Source organism: Ursus maritimus, unplaced genomic scaffold (genome assembly GCF_017311325.1).
Source record: "Ursus maritimus isolate PB19 unplaced genomic scaffold, ASM1731132v1 scaffold_33, whole genome shotgun sequence".
Taxonomy (NCBI): Eukaryota; Metazoa; Chordata; class Mammalia; order Carnivora; family Ursidae; genus Ursus; species Ursus maritimus.
Genome location: NW_024425897.1, coordinates 3,495,289 through 3,513,037, shown reverse-complemented (window position 1 = coordinate 3,513,037; position 17,749 = coordinate 3,495,289). Strand labels below are relative to the sequence as shown.

Here is a 17,749-nt window from a genome sequence, read left to right as displayed (position 1 = left end):
GGCATACTGCCAGCCCCTCTGCATGGCTGTAAGTCCCAGCAGAGTATGCTGACAGCATCAGGTTTTATGCTTAACCCTAGGGAAACAGAGATGTGATCTCATGGCCCAGGGCCAGGTCTACCTGTGGGGTACAGCACATGGCCAAGGGCCGGCCTATCTCCTGCAGGGAGGCCCAGTGGTCTGCCCCGTTTTCCCTGTGCCCCGAGGGGAGGTTCCATCCCCAACCTAGCCCTTAGCCCTGAAGGGAAGCCACGGCGTTGGGGGGCGGGGGGGGCGCACAGCAGGATGGGACACTGCCCAGTTGCTGCAGGAGCAGTGTGACCCGGCAAACGCCTCAGCCCTGTGGGGCAGACTAAAGGGGGTGGTTCTGGCCAGCTGAGGGTCCACAAGTCCCACAGCCTCACATGGTTAGAAGAAAGAAACACCAGTCATTCCCTTTTGGGACAGTTTTGCTTTATGCATTCAGACAATCAAGGCTCACCCTTACAGCCATAGTTTCGCCGCCGCCTGGAAGGCACACAGTGACTAGTGGCCATGTGGAGGTGGCATCAGCACAGCCTCCCCCTCTCCTCTGCCCCCAAGGCATGGCTGTGTGCACACAACACTCACACCCACACGGGGGGGAGGGGGACACGGAGGAAGGACATGGGGAGGCTGCAGCAAGCCTCACTGTCTCTAGTTAACATGAGCACGAAGCTTTGGTTCACAATGGCGCATCTGGCTGTTCTGAGGGCAAACAGTTGTAGTCAAATGATTATTCACAGCTGCAGACAGGAGGCAAGACAGAAGCAAGTGTCTAATTACAGCAACTCGATTTGAGGGTTTTGTTTTATAAAGGTCAACAAAGAAGCCAACCTCAGTCACATAGGTGGTAAGGAAGGGATACACTGTGGGTGGCACACAAGACCGACATTCTGTCTTCCTGAAAACAAATGCCATTGACACCAACCACGGGGGATCTGGAGAACAGGCATGCCCATGGAATGGGACAATGCAGCCCAGCAGTGGGCCCCTGCAGCCAACAGTGCACAAAGAGCACATGGTACCCCGAACAGGCCCTAGGGACAGGGAGCGGCTGGCCACCACTACCTTGCACTCAGGGACAACCCAGGGCCCCAAACACACCCACATCCCCTGAGGCTCAGGGCAGGGACACACCAACCCTGAACCAGTCTGCAGGAGCCACTTGGAGAGTACTGACTACTGCTCAAAGGAACAAGGTGGCCATGAGCCCTGGCTGTGCAGGGCAGGTGCCCTTGAAATCCAGTGCAGCCACCATGATGGGCAAGACCATTACTCTCCATGTGCTCGCGCCCACTCTGGGGAGGAGCGCCACTTTGTGAGCACGGATGGACTACACGAACGGTCCTGGTTTCCGCTTCTAAAATCCTCATGCTAAAATGCTTAACTTGTTTACATCTGCTACATGATTCCAAATCTACCTTCTACTCTCACTGTAAAAGTTTCTTCCCAAATGCTAAAATATCATAAAAGCTTTAAAAATTGATGGGTGGACAGATGGACTTGACTGTGCAAAAATCTTGAGTAAAAAGTTGCCAGAGGCCAATGAAAGGTGAGGGGCCTCGGTGTCTAAGAAAGCGTGTTTTTAGGACATTAAGACTTACTGGGAAAAAATGGACCACAAGCCAGCCCAGGGCCAGGGCAATAAGCCAGGCGGAGACCAGCAGACTTCATACTCACACTGGCAACATGTTTCAAGAATGGAAAAGAATCACCTTGAGGGCTTGCCTGCAATCTCTGAAAAAGTTGATTCTAAAATTGTGTTTATTTTAGGCCAAAAAGGTTTCAATTACTCCTTCCTGTTATAACCTTTTTAGAGAAAAAGGAAAACACAAGAGGCAGGGAAGGGGAGAGGGGTGCCAGTGCGCGCCTTCTGACCAGACCCCTTCAGTGGCCTGCGGGAGCCCTAGGCACAGGGCGCCACAGGACTCGGCCACCACTTTCTGTCTGCCACTTCTTGTCCGTGCATGTTACGTACTGACACTCATGACAACCTTCATCAAACCAGTCCGCAGCAAGTCCCCAGAGGCAGAGGTCATCCACAGCTATTGCCAGGCTCTTGGCTTTCACCTGTGTGGGCAAGCTGAGTCCATCCTTGAACATGTCCACTCAGTCCTGCGGGCGGCCCCCAAGGAAGAGCTGCGTGGCCCTGCCGTCCCCGTGCACCAGAGCCCCACCCCTCTGGCCCCGGCCTCAGATGTCTGGCCGCAGGGGAGGAACTCAGATCAGACGCCCGAGGCTGCAGAGTGAGCGGCGCGTGGTCTCCCTGGCAGCAGAGCTGGCAGTCCCCGCGCCTGACCCTGCTGCCTCCCTCACACATCCACAGTGCACAGGGGCTCTCCGCCAGGCTGGGCAGACGCCACAATAGACATCTTGGGCTTCTTCCGAGTCTCCTCCTGGAAGAACAAAGGTCAGGGATGCCAATGATGTGGGAACATGTGGCCCAGCCCAACCTCTGGCAAGAGGCGCCCAAGGTGGGGGGCAGATGTGTGTGTGTGGGGAGAACGGTGAGCTCAGCACACTCGCAGGTGCCAGGTAGCCTCTGGAGTAGGAGGCACCACTGCTCTGCTGTACCAGGTGGAGGGAGGGGAGGCCTGAGGAGTGGGCCACATAGGAGGCTGGCTGGGATGCCATCTCAGAGCACTGCGTGCTAGTGCTTCCCTGGGAATCAGAACACATACTCAGAAGTGAAGGGCCAACGAACCTACAGCCACCAGGGACAAGCCACATGGGTGGGTCTCTCTCCCCACTCCAACTTGCAGGCAGGAGTGAGGCATCTATCTCCTGGGCCAGAAAGGCCAAACAGATAACAGATACCACTTCTCGGGGTTTTATACAGGCCTGGAAAAATACCATAGCTGAAAAAGGTCCTAGCCTAGAAGCCCCTCGGGCGGGTGGCTTTAAGAAGCTTCATCAGGACCGAGCCTTACCCAGGTCCAATTGTTCTGTGAACCGTGCTCCTCCCTCACAAAAATGCCAAGAGCCCGAGGAAGAGGTCCATGATGGCAGTCTGTTGCCCACAAGACCCTGAGTAAGGGAAGCCTGGCAGGTGCACTGTCCCTGCCTTCAAACAGCTGGTACTGAGTGGAAACATCCAGAAGCCAGGCCCTTCACAACTAGAGGCCAGGGCTGAGAGCTCTACAACGTAACTAAAAAATGAAGTGATCTGATGCAAGTGTCATGAATGCTGAAACACAAAAACAGGGCAATCTACTCTGGAAGTGTTGAGGACTCACTGGGAAGAGGGAACACTACACAGGCATCAGGAGCCAGGGATCGGTTCCTGCGGGCTGCCTTTACCCCCACAGCTGCCAGTGTGACCTCGACTCAACAGCCCGCCCCTCCCTCAAGGGTGTGGAGGGCCATGGCCCACGGGCCGGCCGAGCCCGCACGCTCACCCTCTCCTCGGCCAGCCTCTTCATCTCCTCCTGCAGCTTGCTCAGAATGTGCAGGTTCGGCTTGTTCTTCTTGGCGTACTGCTGCAGCTCAATCACGCTCTTGTCCGACGTCTCCTGGGGGAGCACGGCACCTAGCTCTCAGGAGTGCCCGGGACATCAGCTGCCACACCCTCAACTCACACCCAGGACACTGACCGAGCCACAGAGAACGTAGACCGGTCCACGGCTGCCCAGCTCACTCTCTGACACATGCCATCCCCACTTCCACCTCACCCTCAGCAGGAAGAAGCCATGGCCTTTGCCCTTCACGAGGCAAAGGCACCCTGGCGCCCAGCTGCCTCCACTCCTGCCATCGGCGCTGAGCACTCGCATGGCCCAGACCCTCAGAATGGAATGACCAGAGCATGGCCTCAGCCAGCAGCAACGGAACGCTGCCAGATGGGGCACACGCTGGCCCTCCCAGCTGGGAGCCCATTAGCCCTAGACACAGGGCTCTCTACATGTCTGCATGCCCTGTGACTTTCAGCGCAGGACCGAGCTGTCCTGAGGACCTTCCTGGGTGTAGAGGCCATCTCTGAGGACACCGGCTGAGCCTTGGAGTGTCAGACTCCACCTGCCCTCCAAAAGATGCAAGCTGGGGCTGTGTCTAGACTGGACCCTTGCCCTCCAACTTCGGGAGGGTTTCCACTCATGGGCCAAAGCAGGCTTTCTTGCTCTCAATCTTAGTCCGACCAAGATGCTGCACAAAAGTAAGGCACGTAAAGGCGGAAGTCAGCCTCATCTCCAGTGCATCTGAGTTTTCTCAGCAACTCATATCTTGAGGCTCCTTGCAGCACCCTAGGGGCCCAGCATCACCTCCATCACCCATCTCGTCAAGTCCAAAACAAGGGCCTTCTTCAGGGATGCCACAATGACCACCCCTCCCCTTACTGGGGTGCTGATAACCCAAACTATTTCTGGTAACATCAGGGGAAAAATTAAAAACCAAAATACCTCCCAGTACAAGCTGCCCTGCATCTCTTACTCTCCCCTCAAGCTCCTAGGGGTCCTCAAATTAATCCAAAGGCTTCCAGCCTGGGGAGGGGGGCAGACAACAGAGCTCAGCTCAGAAGCTTCCCCTCCACTTGGGCTGGCAGCACTCACCACCTGCAACTCCTGCTGGGCAGGCACTTCTCACACAACCAGTGCCAGGCCCAGGCTTCTCAGGGAGGAAGACACAGCATGAATGCCCTCCCACCCCCCAAGGTCACCAACATGGCCAGCAGAGAGCCCAAGATTCAGCACTGGAACAAGAGTAGAGCTGCCCAACTTTTTGTCCCCTGTGACAGCGGGACCCCAAACAGGGGCTCCAGGGTAGGGGGAGGATGAGAAGCATGGAGGCTGCCCTAGGCCCAGGGGAGGAGCCCAGTTACCTGTTTGACCATCTTGCTGCTTTCGCGGCCATACATGCGAAGTAAAGACCCCCAGTTCTTGACATGTGGGTGCAGCAGCTGAAGGATTTTCTGAGAGGCTAACTGTTTTCCAACTCTCTTATTCTTACCTGTAAGGAAGATGAAACATGGAGAAGGAGTCCCTAACATCCAGCTGTCAGCATGGCCACCTCTCCTAACAGGAGCACACCTGCCGTGCCCCCACCCAGCTGTGTGCCGTGTTCTACAAGAGGGGCTAGAGACCTGTTCTAGCCCTGCAGTGGGCACCGGGTCTCACGAAGCTGAAGCCAGGACCTATCCCAACCCCACTTTGCAGAAGAGCCCCCTCGGAGGCTTCAGGAAATCAGCACAGGCCCAAGGCATAGCTGACAAGGCCTCCCTCCCACCACACTCCACACTTCCAGAGACAAAGATAAGCAACAACGAGTGTCGGCAGGCAAAGGGGAGGGGGGGACTCTGCCAGAAAGCCCAGGGGAGTTTCCAGAGGGTGCATGCACTCTGGAGGAGGTTCTATGCAGAGGGAAGGCAGGGCCAAGGAGCAGAGTGGGTCTGGAGAACACTGAGTGCCAGGAGACACCTATGGCCAGGCAGAGCAAGGCTGGCCATGCTTCCCAGACATGGGGGTATCAATGGTGCCAGCATCCCTCCTCCGCCCCGCCTGCCTGCTCCAGAAGGTGGCTCCGTGAGGACTGGTGTCTGCTGGATCACGGGGACACCTGGGTCTGCAAGTAGTTCTGCGATTTTCCCAGGGACAACTGGAATGTTACCTTCCAATTTACACAGCACTGGTTTTGTGTTTATAATAGTCGTACAAGGTTTTCTTTTAAAATAAAGATTTAAAAAATGGTTACTCCAAAAACCAATTTCGGTAAAGAGTGCAGGTGGTGCACACAGACACCAGGACACGGGGACACATATGGCAGGCTAGGGGCTCTGCCATTCCAGGACACCCCTCCTCCTGCCACAGGGATCAGAGGCTGGATGGGGCACTGGTGGCAAGAGGGGAACACAAGGTCTAACCCAAACGACCAGCCCAATCCCAGGAACCTGGAGGACAGGGATGGTGCGGGCAGGACTCCCACAGCCCCGCCTGAGGGTGACTGGCTTTCAGTGGTCGAGAGATGCCAGCGGACACACCACAGGCGGTCAGGACCCAAGGCAGGAGCTCGGGACTGATGCCAGAGCAGTGGCCAGAGATCAAGCCACAGAGGCTCAGGGTTGCCAGAGAGGCCGCATGGCAGGGTGCCACCTCCCCAACGGTCCCCGGAAACTGAGGGGGTGGTGGGAAGGAGGGGAGACAGTCCTTACACCAGCCGCGCACTGTGTGTTTGCCACACGCCATGACATATTCGCTCTTCTGGTTTTTACCAGGAACCACTTCAAACTTGATGGATGTGTCACCCATTCCATGGTTTCTTTAAGAAAAAACAAGGACAACGGTGACATCGGCTGAGAATGGAGGAAATGGCAACTTCAGGAAAACCCTTTAAAGGTTCTCTGAAGACAATACCAACCCTTTCCCCAAATCGCATCTCAGCTGAGAAGGAGGGGAGGTTTAGAGTCCACCTGATCTGATATCACGGGCTCTTACTGACCGCCAGGCACAAAGGGCTTCTGTGCACGCACGTAACATTTGCAATGGCCCGGCCTTTGACAACACCTCTCAAGCCAGGATAAATGGCTAGTAAAGACATTGGGCACCAGAAGAGAAGCCCCCAGGACCCCTCTCAGGAGGGGAAGCACCCACCCTACCTTTTAAGGCACTCGTGGAGGATCTGATAGGGCGACAACAGTCCGGCCTTGCTGGTCAGCTCGTAGACCCGTGAGTCCTCGATACTGATGTGGTTAAAATACTACAAAACAAAGCAGCCACTCTTGAGTGCTGGACCAAGCTTGCTGGCCGCGCGGAGCTGCTTCCCCTCAAGGAGCACGTCACACCCCCATCTCACTGTCCAGCCGCCTGAGAGGGGACGAGCAGCACTGTGCTAGGTTGGAGAGAACATGCTGCGACAGGTGGTAGAGCCTGCTGCTGCCTGGGAGCGTTTTCTGAATCTAAGTCTGATCAGACAATTAGAAATCTAAAGACAGACAACCTTAGGAGAAAACTGTGAAGAACATCGTGAGATTACAGAAGAGAGAAGGGCAGTCAGACGAAAGTGATATGCTGTAAAAAGGGCAAGCCCCCTGAAGGCTGCAAAAGGCCTGGCTTGGCTCCCGCTTCAAACACAGTCGGTTTTTTTTGTTTTGTTTTTTAAAGATTTTATTTTTATTTATTTGACAGAGAGAGAGCGCCAGCAAGAGAGGGAACACAAGCAGGGGGAGTGGGAGAGGAAGACACAGGCTCCCAGCGGAGGAGCCTGATGCAGGGCTCGATCCCAGAACACCGGGATCACACCCTGAGCCGAAGGCAGACGCTTAACGACTGAGCCACCCAGGCGCCCCTCAAACACAGTCGTTTTGTCCTGGCTCTGAGACCAACCACTATGACCAGAGAACAGAACGACTAAGAAGGGTTAATGAGAAACCACTTAACCCGTTTAGGGGAAAAAAAGGGAAGTTCTGCACAACAGAGGCAGGCAGCAGCCAGCAAGTGGCTCTGACCTCAATCAGGCTTGGGCCTCTGCTGAGCCACCCCCAGTGAAGGGAGGCCATGGCCTACCCACTCAGCATAGCCCACCTCCCTGAGAGGGACTGCTGGGCTTCTGGGGCTGCCATAACAAGGTACCACAAAGTGGGTGGCTTATTTTCTTACAATTCTGGAGGTCAGAAGTCCAAAAGCAAGGAGTCGGCAGGCCACAGTCCCTTTGAAACCTCTCACGGAGATCCTTCCTTGACTTTCCCAGATTCTGACAGCCCCAAGCTTTCCTTGGCTTGTGGCGCGTCACTCCCATCTCCACATGGCCCTCTCTCCATCTCCCTCCCTCTTCTTATAAGAACATAACACTGCTGCTCTGGGCAGGGAGGCAGGGGTTCCTCTCCCTCCGCCAGTGGACTCACTGTGACTGAGCTGAGGAAAGCAAGGTGCCGTATCTGAAGAGGATTCCTGATTCTGGTGAGCTGAAGAGCTCCCTGCTCTCATCTGGCTATCGTCTTCCAAAAGGTCCCCACAAGATACCTCCATGTACAAGTGTCCGTATCAGCGTGGATCAATTTCCAGCAAAAGTTACTCACCAAGACGTCAAGCCCTGACCCCATCCTCAATGGCTGGCCAGGTAGCCAAACCATCAGTGGTGGCTGGCTCTCTCACTCAGCCTATGAGGACCCAGTCTCTAGCCAGCAGCCAGCCCCTGGGCTATGGACCTGCGGTCAGGCTGAGCAGATGAACAACCTATGTCCCCAGGATCCTCCCTGAAAGAGCTGAGGCACACACACACAGCTGGAGAACACACACTCAGAAGCCCAAAGACATCCAACAGCCACTGGCAAAGGCCCACACCACAGTTACCTGCACCAAGTGCCACAGCCACATGTGGCTGATGGTTAACCTGCGAGGAGCATACAGGAACTGCAGCACAAAGGGCAGAAGTGACCCACTGACAACAGTCTGGAAGAAGCCTGGAGAATCAGTGCCCAACAGACACTGAAGGACCATGAGGGAGCACCACAGACAGCCCAGCACCCATAAATTCAACAATTTAGAGAAAATGGATGAATTTCTTGAAAAATGCAAACTACCCAAACTACCCTATTCAAGAAGCTGAATTTGTAGTTACAACTTTCCTGCAGAGAAACCTCCACATGCAGATGGCTCCACTAGTGACAACTGCCAAACGTTTAAGGGGGGGAAAAATGACACCAATTCTAGAGAATCTTTCAAAAACCTCTAGAGGAGGAACAACTGCCAATTCATTTTATGATGTTAGTAGTACCCTGTTATTAACACCAAAGAGAAAACTACAAACCGATATCCCTCACGAACACAGGTGTAAAAATCCTAAACAGAATATTAGCAATTCACAACCAGCAACACATTACAACAAATATACGCCATGCCCAAGTAGGACTTACCCCAGGAAGGCAGTTTTTAAAAAATAAATCAATCAACCAAATTCACTCCATCAACATGTTAAAGAGGAAAAGGCCGAGCATATCAGCAGATAAGGAAGGGCATCTGACAAACTGCCAACACCCTTTCATGATAAAAACACTCCACAAACCAAGAATAGAAGAACCCTTCCTCAACCCGATAGAAGGAAGGCACCAACAAGAAACTGACAGTTAACGTCACACTCAGTGGTCAGAGGCTGTATCCTTCCCACCTAAGATGGGAACAAGACTAGGATGTCCACTCCCCCCACTGCTACTCAACATGTCATGGAGTTTCTAGCTAGAGCAGCAAGCCAAGAAAAAGAGAGAAAAGGCATCTAAATTGGAAAGGAAGAAATCCAACCATCTTCAATCAACCTGGTCTGTACACAGGAATTCCAAAGAAATCTACAGAAAAACTACTGGAACTAATAACACAGTTCGCAAAGCTGCAAGAAACACAGTCAACATACAGACAGTAAATTCCATTTGTCTACACTAGCAATCCACAGTCAGGACTGAAACTAAAGTGCTACTCACAACAGCTCCAAAACTCATATGAAATACTTATGTTTAAATCTAAGAAAATGGGGGCGCCTGGGTGGTTCAGTCGTTAAGCGTCTGCCTTCGGCTCAGGGTGTGATCCCGGAGTTCTGGGATCGAGCCCCACGTCGGGCTCTTCTGCTGGGAGCCTGCTTCTTCCTCTCCCACTTCCCTGCTTGTGTTCCCTCTCTCGCTGGCTATCTCCCTCTCTGTCAAATAAATAAATAAAATCTTTAACATAAATCAATCAATCAATCAATCAAAGAAAATGAGTGCAGGATCTGCACACTGGAGATGACCAAGCAACAATAAAAAACATGAAAGAAGACCTCAATAAATGGGGAGACACGCTGGGCTTCTGAGCCAAAAGACTCAGTACTGTTAGGAAGTACATTTCCCCCAAATTTAACACAATTCCAATCAGAATCTAACTTTCCATACTGACATACTGTTTCTATATGGAAGGGCAAAGCAGCATGGTATGGAAGTGCTATGAAAAAGAACAAAGTTGGAGGGTTCACACTATGATTTCAAGAATTCATGTCATTGGAGCCCCTGGGTGGCTCAGTTGGTTAAGCATCCGACTCCTGGTCTCAGCTCAGGTCGGGATCTCAGGGTCGTGAGATCGAGCCCTGCGTTGGGCTCCGTACTCAGTGCGGAATCTGCTTGGGATTCTTTCTCACTCTCCTTCTGCCCCCCCCCAGCTCGTTCTCTCTCTCAAATAAATATTAAAAAATAAAAATAAAAAAGAATTCATGTCATCAAGAAGGTGTGGCATTCGTGAAGAGATAGACACACAGACCAAAGAGACAGAACCAAATGCAGAGACAGACCCACACATACATGCTGCTCCCCACGGACACGGAAAGAGATCCAGTTAACATACACCTACCGTATGGCCCAGCAAGGCCATCTTGGGTGCTTATTTATCTATGCTCACATCGAAACCTGGACAGCCTCATGGCAACCAAGGGCTAATCACCCACCCCAAACTGGAAACGTACTTAACACCCCTCAAGCAAGAAGGAAGAACACACCCAGCACTGCCCTGCAGTGGGCACGCTCAGCAGCAAAGATGACCCAACCTTCGACACAGGCACCAACAGAGATGAATCACATGCATCACTGAGTTGGAGCCTGGTTCTCAAGCTACCTACCCTGTGACTCCAGTGATAAGACATTCGGGAACTGGCTAACCTAGGGAGACAGCTCAGTGCCTACCAGGGTGAAAACAGAGAATTCTGACTACAAAAGGGCAGTTCAAGAGACCTGGGAGGGGGATGGGGCGCCTGGGTGGCACAGTCGTTAAGCATCTGCCTTTGACTCAGGGCGTGATCGCAGCGTTCTGGGATCGAGCCCCACATCGGGCTCCTCCACTGGGAGCCTGCTTCTTCCTCTCCCACTCCCCCTGCTTGTGTTCCCTCTCTCGCTGGCTGTCTCTGTCAAATAAATAAATAAAATCTTTAAAAAAAAGAGAGAGAGAGAGAGAACTGGGAGGGGAAGAAGATTTGAAAACGTTCTGTGTTGACCGTGCTTTGGTTACATTATTATAAAACTATACGCGTGGTTCTAAACTCACAAAAGTATACCAAAAAGTGCGTTTAACTCTCTCTATATAATAAAAAGTAAATTGGAGGGGGAAAAAAAAAACCAAAAAGGCAAAAACAACGGGTCAATAATACCTAAATTCTAGAACAACCATGGCCCAACCACAACCCACAGCTATCTACAAAGCAGTAATATACTGAGAAGAAATCACCCCAGGTCTCGTGAATGGGCATGGTTCTGGTCTTTCGTTTTTGCCTTTTTCATCAACACCAAACAAGCGCTGCCCTGAGCCTCTGCTTCCATGGCAGCTCTCAAACTCTGGCTGTTCTGTACCCATGCCACCATTGTGTGTGGACTTTGTGCCAATGTACCTCAAGGATAGCAAGGCACAGTGAGAGCCCCCAAAGAACCAGGGCCCACCCAACCTACCTTGGCATCCCGCCATTCCCCCCCACCCCCCCGAGTCCACACAAGAAGGGAATACTGCCCCCACGGCCTGAGCTCCAGCGCCACACCTCCACAGGGGCACCGGGGGAAAGAGGGGCTACCACCTACCGAGCTACTCACAAGGATGTGACAGAAACACTGTCAGGATTTTTTAGGAGCAACATAGCAATTCCTATCAGTCAGGATTGAGCTGCTCTAACACATCCCACCTGACAGAGAAGCTACTTTCTTCTCCGACAAATTTTAAAACGGGAAAAATATAATGTGTATGTGTGCACACGTATACAATTAAATTCTAAGTGTGAAAAAATCTCTCCAGAGGATGAGGACATTTTTAGCCATGGGACACATATTTGGTCCCTGTATCCAGTTCCTGGTATGGAGCTCCTAAAACCCTTAGAATTTCCTGAGTGATAGTGTATCTTTTGTTATTCAAACGAGCCCCTCTAGACCTCACCTGAGTTTATGCTAGTGAGGAAACTAGGGGCGGGGGCAGGTGGGGGACCCTAGATAGTTTCATGAGGGGAGTTTCATGATGGGGCTGGTCACCAGAAAGACCAAACACAATTAAGGACCTATTGATCTGGCTGTCCATTTGTATCCTTTATAATAAACGAGTAAGCATAAGGTGGTATTTCCCTGAGTTCTGAGAGCAGATTCTAAAAAAATTCTAATTCAAGCAAAGTAATGAACCTGAGGGAAGTCATGGGAACCCCTGAATCTGTAGTTGGGCAATATGGGTGGCGTGGGCACCCCATTTGTGGCTGGAGTGTGAAGTGTGGGCAGTCTTTTAGGACTGAGCCAACTCCATGTAGACAGTGTAAGAACTGAGCAGAGTTGTAGACACCTTGCTGGTGTCAGCGAATTGGAGAACTGACATGGAAAAGCCCGTTGTGTGTACAAGGGAACTTTTACCTGGGATTTCCAAGCTGCCTATGTGGCCTCCTCCACCTGGGGAAACCTCTTTTTCAGGCTTTCTGATGTCATTTCTGGAAAGATCCCACACTTTTCAGAAGAGCCCCAGAGTACATGGCCAGAACCTGAATCTTACTACTGTTCAGCACAACCTGAGGTACAAATTCCAGAAACCCACAGCATCTGTCCCGGCAGATGCCTCAGGCAAATGCAAATGCCTCCCTAGAGGCACTGATGGGAAAGGCTCCAAGGAAGAGGCTGCAGCCACAATGACCTTGCAGACTGAGGACAGGAGGAAAGATGGAGGACGAAAGAACAGAGCACAAAGACTGCCAGCTGGTCATCATCAAAACCATGAGCCTCCAGAGAAGAGGTAACCACCAGCCTCTAATCACCAAGTGTCCTCTGATCACCAAGTGTAGGGCAGTGGCAGGGCTGATGGTATAGTCTAGGGAGAGCTTGCAGCCCTCCAGGTGCACATCCCACTGCATGGCCACATAAGAGGAGGCCACAATGCAGGTGGTAAGACTGTAAAGGGCAGCTAGGACAGAGCAGGGCACTGGAGTGACACACCACTGTGCAACACACATATCCTGCAAGGCTGAAGGAGCCATGGAACACACCCTGGGTCCCTGTGCCGGCCAGACCGAAACTGGGTGGTCCCTGCTTAGGGAACTACAATGGTGCCAAACATGAAAGTGAACCAAAGCCAGAGCAAGAACACAGACTTTCAGATTAAAAACTGGGCTGAGCTGTTTATTCATTTAACCACCAACCAAGCAAGCTGCTGGTATCTTAGAGGCCCCAACACTAAATAGAGACTGTCTTGGATGTTATGTTGAAATCAGGCATTCCTAACCCTCATTCTACTAACCCTGGAAAATTCTCCATTATCTCAACATGTCAAAAATTTCTCAAGTCAACTGTAATTTACCGAGTTACTTTAAACTTTATCACAATAATAGCCACAGGCAAGGGAGTCTGGGTCCTGCAAGCTGGGACAGGTGAGACACCCCGGCCCGTCTCCCCTTCCCTGTCCACCGCCGCACGCCCCCTTCCCGCCCTGCTCCCCACCAGGGGTCAACAGCAGAGCCTGCTCAGATAAACTGCTATGACAAAGCAAAGTTCCATCCTCCAAAAAGGCTGCTGGAGCCACACATCCCCTGCCTGCCTAGGCCAGGCCAACTCCCAGCACCAGAACCGCAGTTACCCTTCCGGTTTCTGCTACCCTGTATCAGAGGACAGTGCAGTGCAACCTATACAGCCCACACATCATCAACTGCAACAACCAATCCTAAGGGCCTTGGAGGGCTATGGGGAGGGGTCTAGGGACCAGGTTCTCCAACACACCTTGGAAGTGTCCCTGAATACCACTGTTCCACAGTTGGGTTATTCACAAATAAAGCTGAAAACGTGATTCTTCCTGGAGGAGCTAGTCCTTTTGAAATGTTGTCTGCTGATTAGGCTTTGCGACCTATCTGTGGCCCATCTATGACAATAAAGCAAAGAATACAGACACTTGAGTGTACATTAACACTGCCAAGGACACTTTACCATATTTTGTAATAGTATCAGTCTAAAAAGATCGGAAAAAATTTTAAATTCATCCTGAAGCACTTGTAGAGTGGCAGAATAAAGGACCTCCGAGACTTGCTCCTCTATAGAATCAACAAGAACTGTCAGAACCAACTTTTTCAGAATTCTGGAAATTAAACAAAGACAATAATCTGAGGAGTGTTTATTCAAGAAAAATGGCTGAATCTTGGTAAGACAATGAGTTTTGTAGCATTTTAACTTGGCCCATTCCTGTCTCCTCTTCCCAGCTCTCTAGTAGCCTAAGAACCAGCAACCCCAGAGCCATTAAAGAAGGCCGGATGGTTCCCCAACACCCCAACCCCAGAGAACCACTGCTATCTGGCCCAGTGGCAGCTCTATAGAAAAGCCCTATTTTAAAACTTTCCTTTGCATGACCCAACTCAAGAGCTCACTCAGTGAAAACAGCCGAATTCCCCACGAAATCTGTCAAAAATAATCAGTGGTAACTGTTTCATACTGCAATTGCCTGAGGCTGGGATACCAGCTGGCAAGCAAGAGGCAGGTCAGAATACATAAAAAGGAATCAAGAGAATGAGACAGATGCTCATAGGGGACTTTAAAAAGCTCCGACTTGTCTAGGGATCTAGGTGGCCATGTGCACACCCAGGAAAGACCCAAGGAGGCCCAAACCTCTCACCCAATTGACTCGGAAGCTCTGTGCAAGTTGGAAGTAAAGGCTAAGACACAGTTGTCAACTACTAAAGCACTAAAGGTGACTCCAACACGTATAAACAGCCCCCTGGCAAAGGCTAGGAAACTTACTGGTCTAGATAAAGAAATCTCTGATCTGGATTTCACAGAATAGTCTAGGAAAGTCGCTGTTATGGGTTGAAATATGTCCCCCCGCAAATTCATATACTGAAATCCTATCTCCTCCCAGTATGCCATTATGTGACCTTTTTTGCAGACAGGGTCCTTACGGAGGTAATCAAGTTAAAATGAGGTCATTAGCATGGGCCCTAATCCAACATGACTACTGTCATTATAAAGAGATCTGGAAACAAACACACATACAAGGGAGAAAGCCTGTTATCAGTTATCTCCAACAGCTATCTCCAAATGAAGGAAAGAGGCCTGAAAGAGATCCTTCCCTCCCAGCCCCCAGAAGGAACCAACCCACCCTGCCCTAACACTTAGATTTTAGATGTCTAGCCTCTAGAATCATGAGGCAAAAAATTTCTGTTGTTTAAATCAACAGGTTGTGATACGCTGTTATGCCAGTCCTAGCAAACTAACAAAATCACTAAATAGCAAAAAAAACAGCAAAAACAACAAAACTTGGGAAGAGGGGGTAATCTGATATCCATATTTGCCGCATTATTTAAAACATCCAGATTTCAAGAAACAAAATTATGAGATATGAAATGAAACACAACTGTATATGCCCTACAAGATGGGGAAAAGCAGTCAATACAAACCATCCCTGAAGAAACTGGTCTTACTATAGGCTTTAAATCAACTATAAAAAACTAAACAAACAAACAAAACACCATGTCTAAAGAGTTAAAGGGAAGCACAAGAACAGTATCTCACCAAACAGAATATCAATAAAGACATAGAAATTATAAAAAATTCACTAGAGGGGTTCAAAAGTATATTCGAACAGTCAGAAGAAAGATTAGCAACCTTAAGCAAATCGAAGGTGTGCCTGGGTGGCTCAATCTTCTGACTCTTGATCTCAGGGTCATGAGTTCGAGCCCCACACTGCCTAGCATGGAGCCTACTTGAAAAAAAAATAGGCAAATAAAAAATATATAGTCTGAGGAAAATTTAAAAAAACAAAAAACAAAAAAAGGCCAGTGCCTATGAGGTCTGTGTGTCTATGAGACCTGTGGGATACCGTGGGAGTGTGGCTTACATATAATGGGAGTCCCAGAAAGAGAGGAAAAATAAAAGGGCAAAAAGAGGAAATAAAGGCTGAAACTTCTCAAGGATGAAAAACATTACATATTCAAGAAGTTCGACAAATTCCAAAAAGAACAAACTAAAGAAATCTATACCTAGACATTTCTGTCAAAGGCCAAAGAGAAAACCTTGAGAACAGTTAAGAGAAACAACTCATCAATAATGTGACTGTCGAATAAGATGAACAGCTGACTTCTCTTTCCTTGTAGAGGCCGGAAGGCAGTAGGATGACATATTCCCACTACAAAGAAAAAGAATGTCAACCAAAAATTCTATATCCAACAAAACTATGCTTCAAAAAGGGAATCATTAAGACATTCTCAGACCAACAAAACCCGAGCGAATCCACTGCTAGCAGAACTGCTCTCCAAGAAATACTAAGAGCCTTCCGGCTGAAATAAAAGGAACACTACAGACTGTTAACAAACTGAGGCCACTACAGAAGGTAAAGGTAACTACAGTAAATAAAAGACAATACAAATGCATATTGTTTCTAACTTTTTTCCCTACCTCAATTAAAAGACAACTACATAAAGCAATAATTATAAATCCACATTTATGGACACACAACATACAGAGATGTCATTTGTGACAGTAAAAGCATAAAAGTGAGGGTAAACAGAGCTATACAGGAGCAAAGTTTTGTATAAGACTCAAGTAAGCTGGCAGTAGTCCAAACTAGATCGTTTTCAGTTTAGATGTGACTGGAATTCCCTAGGACAACCACTGAGAAAATGGCTAAAGTATTTAAGGCAAAGAAAGCAGTAATGAAGGAAATGAGCAACAAAAAGACATAAAACAGAAAGCAAACAGTTAATGGCATGTATCAATTCTACCTTATCAGTAATTACATTTCAATGGATTAAGCACCCCACCCCTGCTGAAAAGAAAAACAAAAAAAGTCTATAAACTAAAATTAAAAGGGGTGACTGGCTGGCTCAGTCAGTGGACCATGAGACTCTTGATCTCAAGATTGTGAGTTTGAGCCCCACGTTGGGTGCAGAGATCACTTAAAAATAAAATCTTTAGGGGATCCTGGGTGGCTCAGTCAGTTGAACATCCGACTCTTCATTCTGGCTCAAGTCATCGTCTCAGAGGTGGTGGGATCGAGCAGGGCAGCTTCATACTCAGTGGGAAGTCTGCATGGGGATTCTCTCCCTCTGCCCCTCCCCACACTCTCATTCACACTCTCTCTCAAATAAATTTTTTAAAAATAAAATAAAATGAAACCTTCCCAAAAAATTGCCTAAGCCCTCTGATCAACAGGCAGAGATTGACAGAAGGATAAAAACAAAACCCAATTATATGCTGTCTATAAGACACATGATTTAGATTCAAAGTCACAAATAGGCTAAAAGTAAAAAGAGGGAAACATGTATCACGCAAAGAGTAACTACGATAGTAGGAGTGACTGTATCAGACAAAACTGACTCTAAGACACAAACTGTTACTAGAAATAAAGGATATTTAATAATGACAAAGGGCCCTTCCCTCAAGATGACCTAACTATTATAAACATTAAACAGAACTGACTTCTAGTTTCAACACCTGTGACACTAAATGAGTGGGTTTCCACACCAAGCAGTTCTAACGCTAACTGCCAGGAGTTGGAGCAGACTCCACAGGTTAAGGGCTCAGTCCCACAAGACTGTTGCCACCACCTGACGCTAACCTCAAGTCTAGGCTGTCACCTATGCTTCTGACTGTGCAGTTGTACAGTGCCGGTTCCCAACCCTTCCTCAGCTTCAATAATTTCCCAGAACAGCTCACAGAGCTCAGGACAACAGTTTACTACTAGAGCACTGATTTACTACAAAACGATATAACTCAGGAACAACCAGATGGAAAAGATAAATAGGGCAAAGTACAAAGGAAGGGGTATAGAGCTTCCATGCCTTCTCTGAGCATGCCATCTTTTTT

At 49.5% G+C, this 17,749-nt stretch overlaps 1 protein-coding gene across 1 annotated transcript in view; it reads right to left on the bottom strand.

Moving 5' to 3' along the window:
• Window positions 1–436: 436 nt before the first annotated feature.
• DGCR8 (DGCR8 microprocessor complex subunit) overlaps window positions 437–17,749 on the bottom strand; it is a 34,908-nt gene continuing 17,595 nt past the window's right edge. Inside the window, exons 10-14 of the mRNA XM_040619597.1 lie at window positions 6,602–6,702; window positions 6,158–6,264; window positions 4,832–4,959; window positions 3,420–3,533; window positions 437–2,417 (exon numbers count right to left, since the gene is read on the bottom strand). Coding sequence (XP_040475531.1) covers window positions 2,334–2,417; window positions 3,420–3,533; window positions 4,832–4,959; window positions 6,158–6,264; window positions 6,602–6,702 — 534 coding nt within the window. The 3' untranslated portion in view covers window positions 437–2,333. The remainder of the gene's footprint in view (window positions 2,418–3,419; window positions 3,534–4,831; window positions 4,960–6,157; window positions 6,265–6,601; window positions 6,703–17,749) is intronic.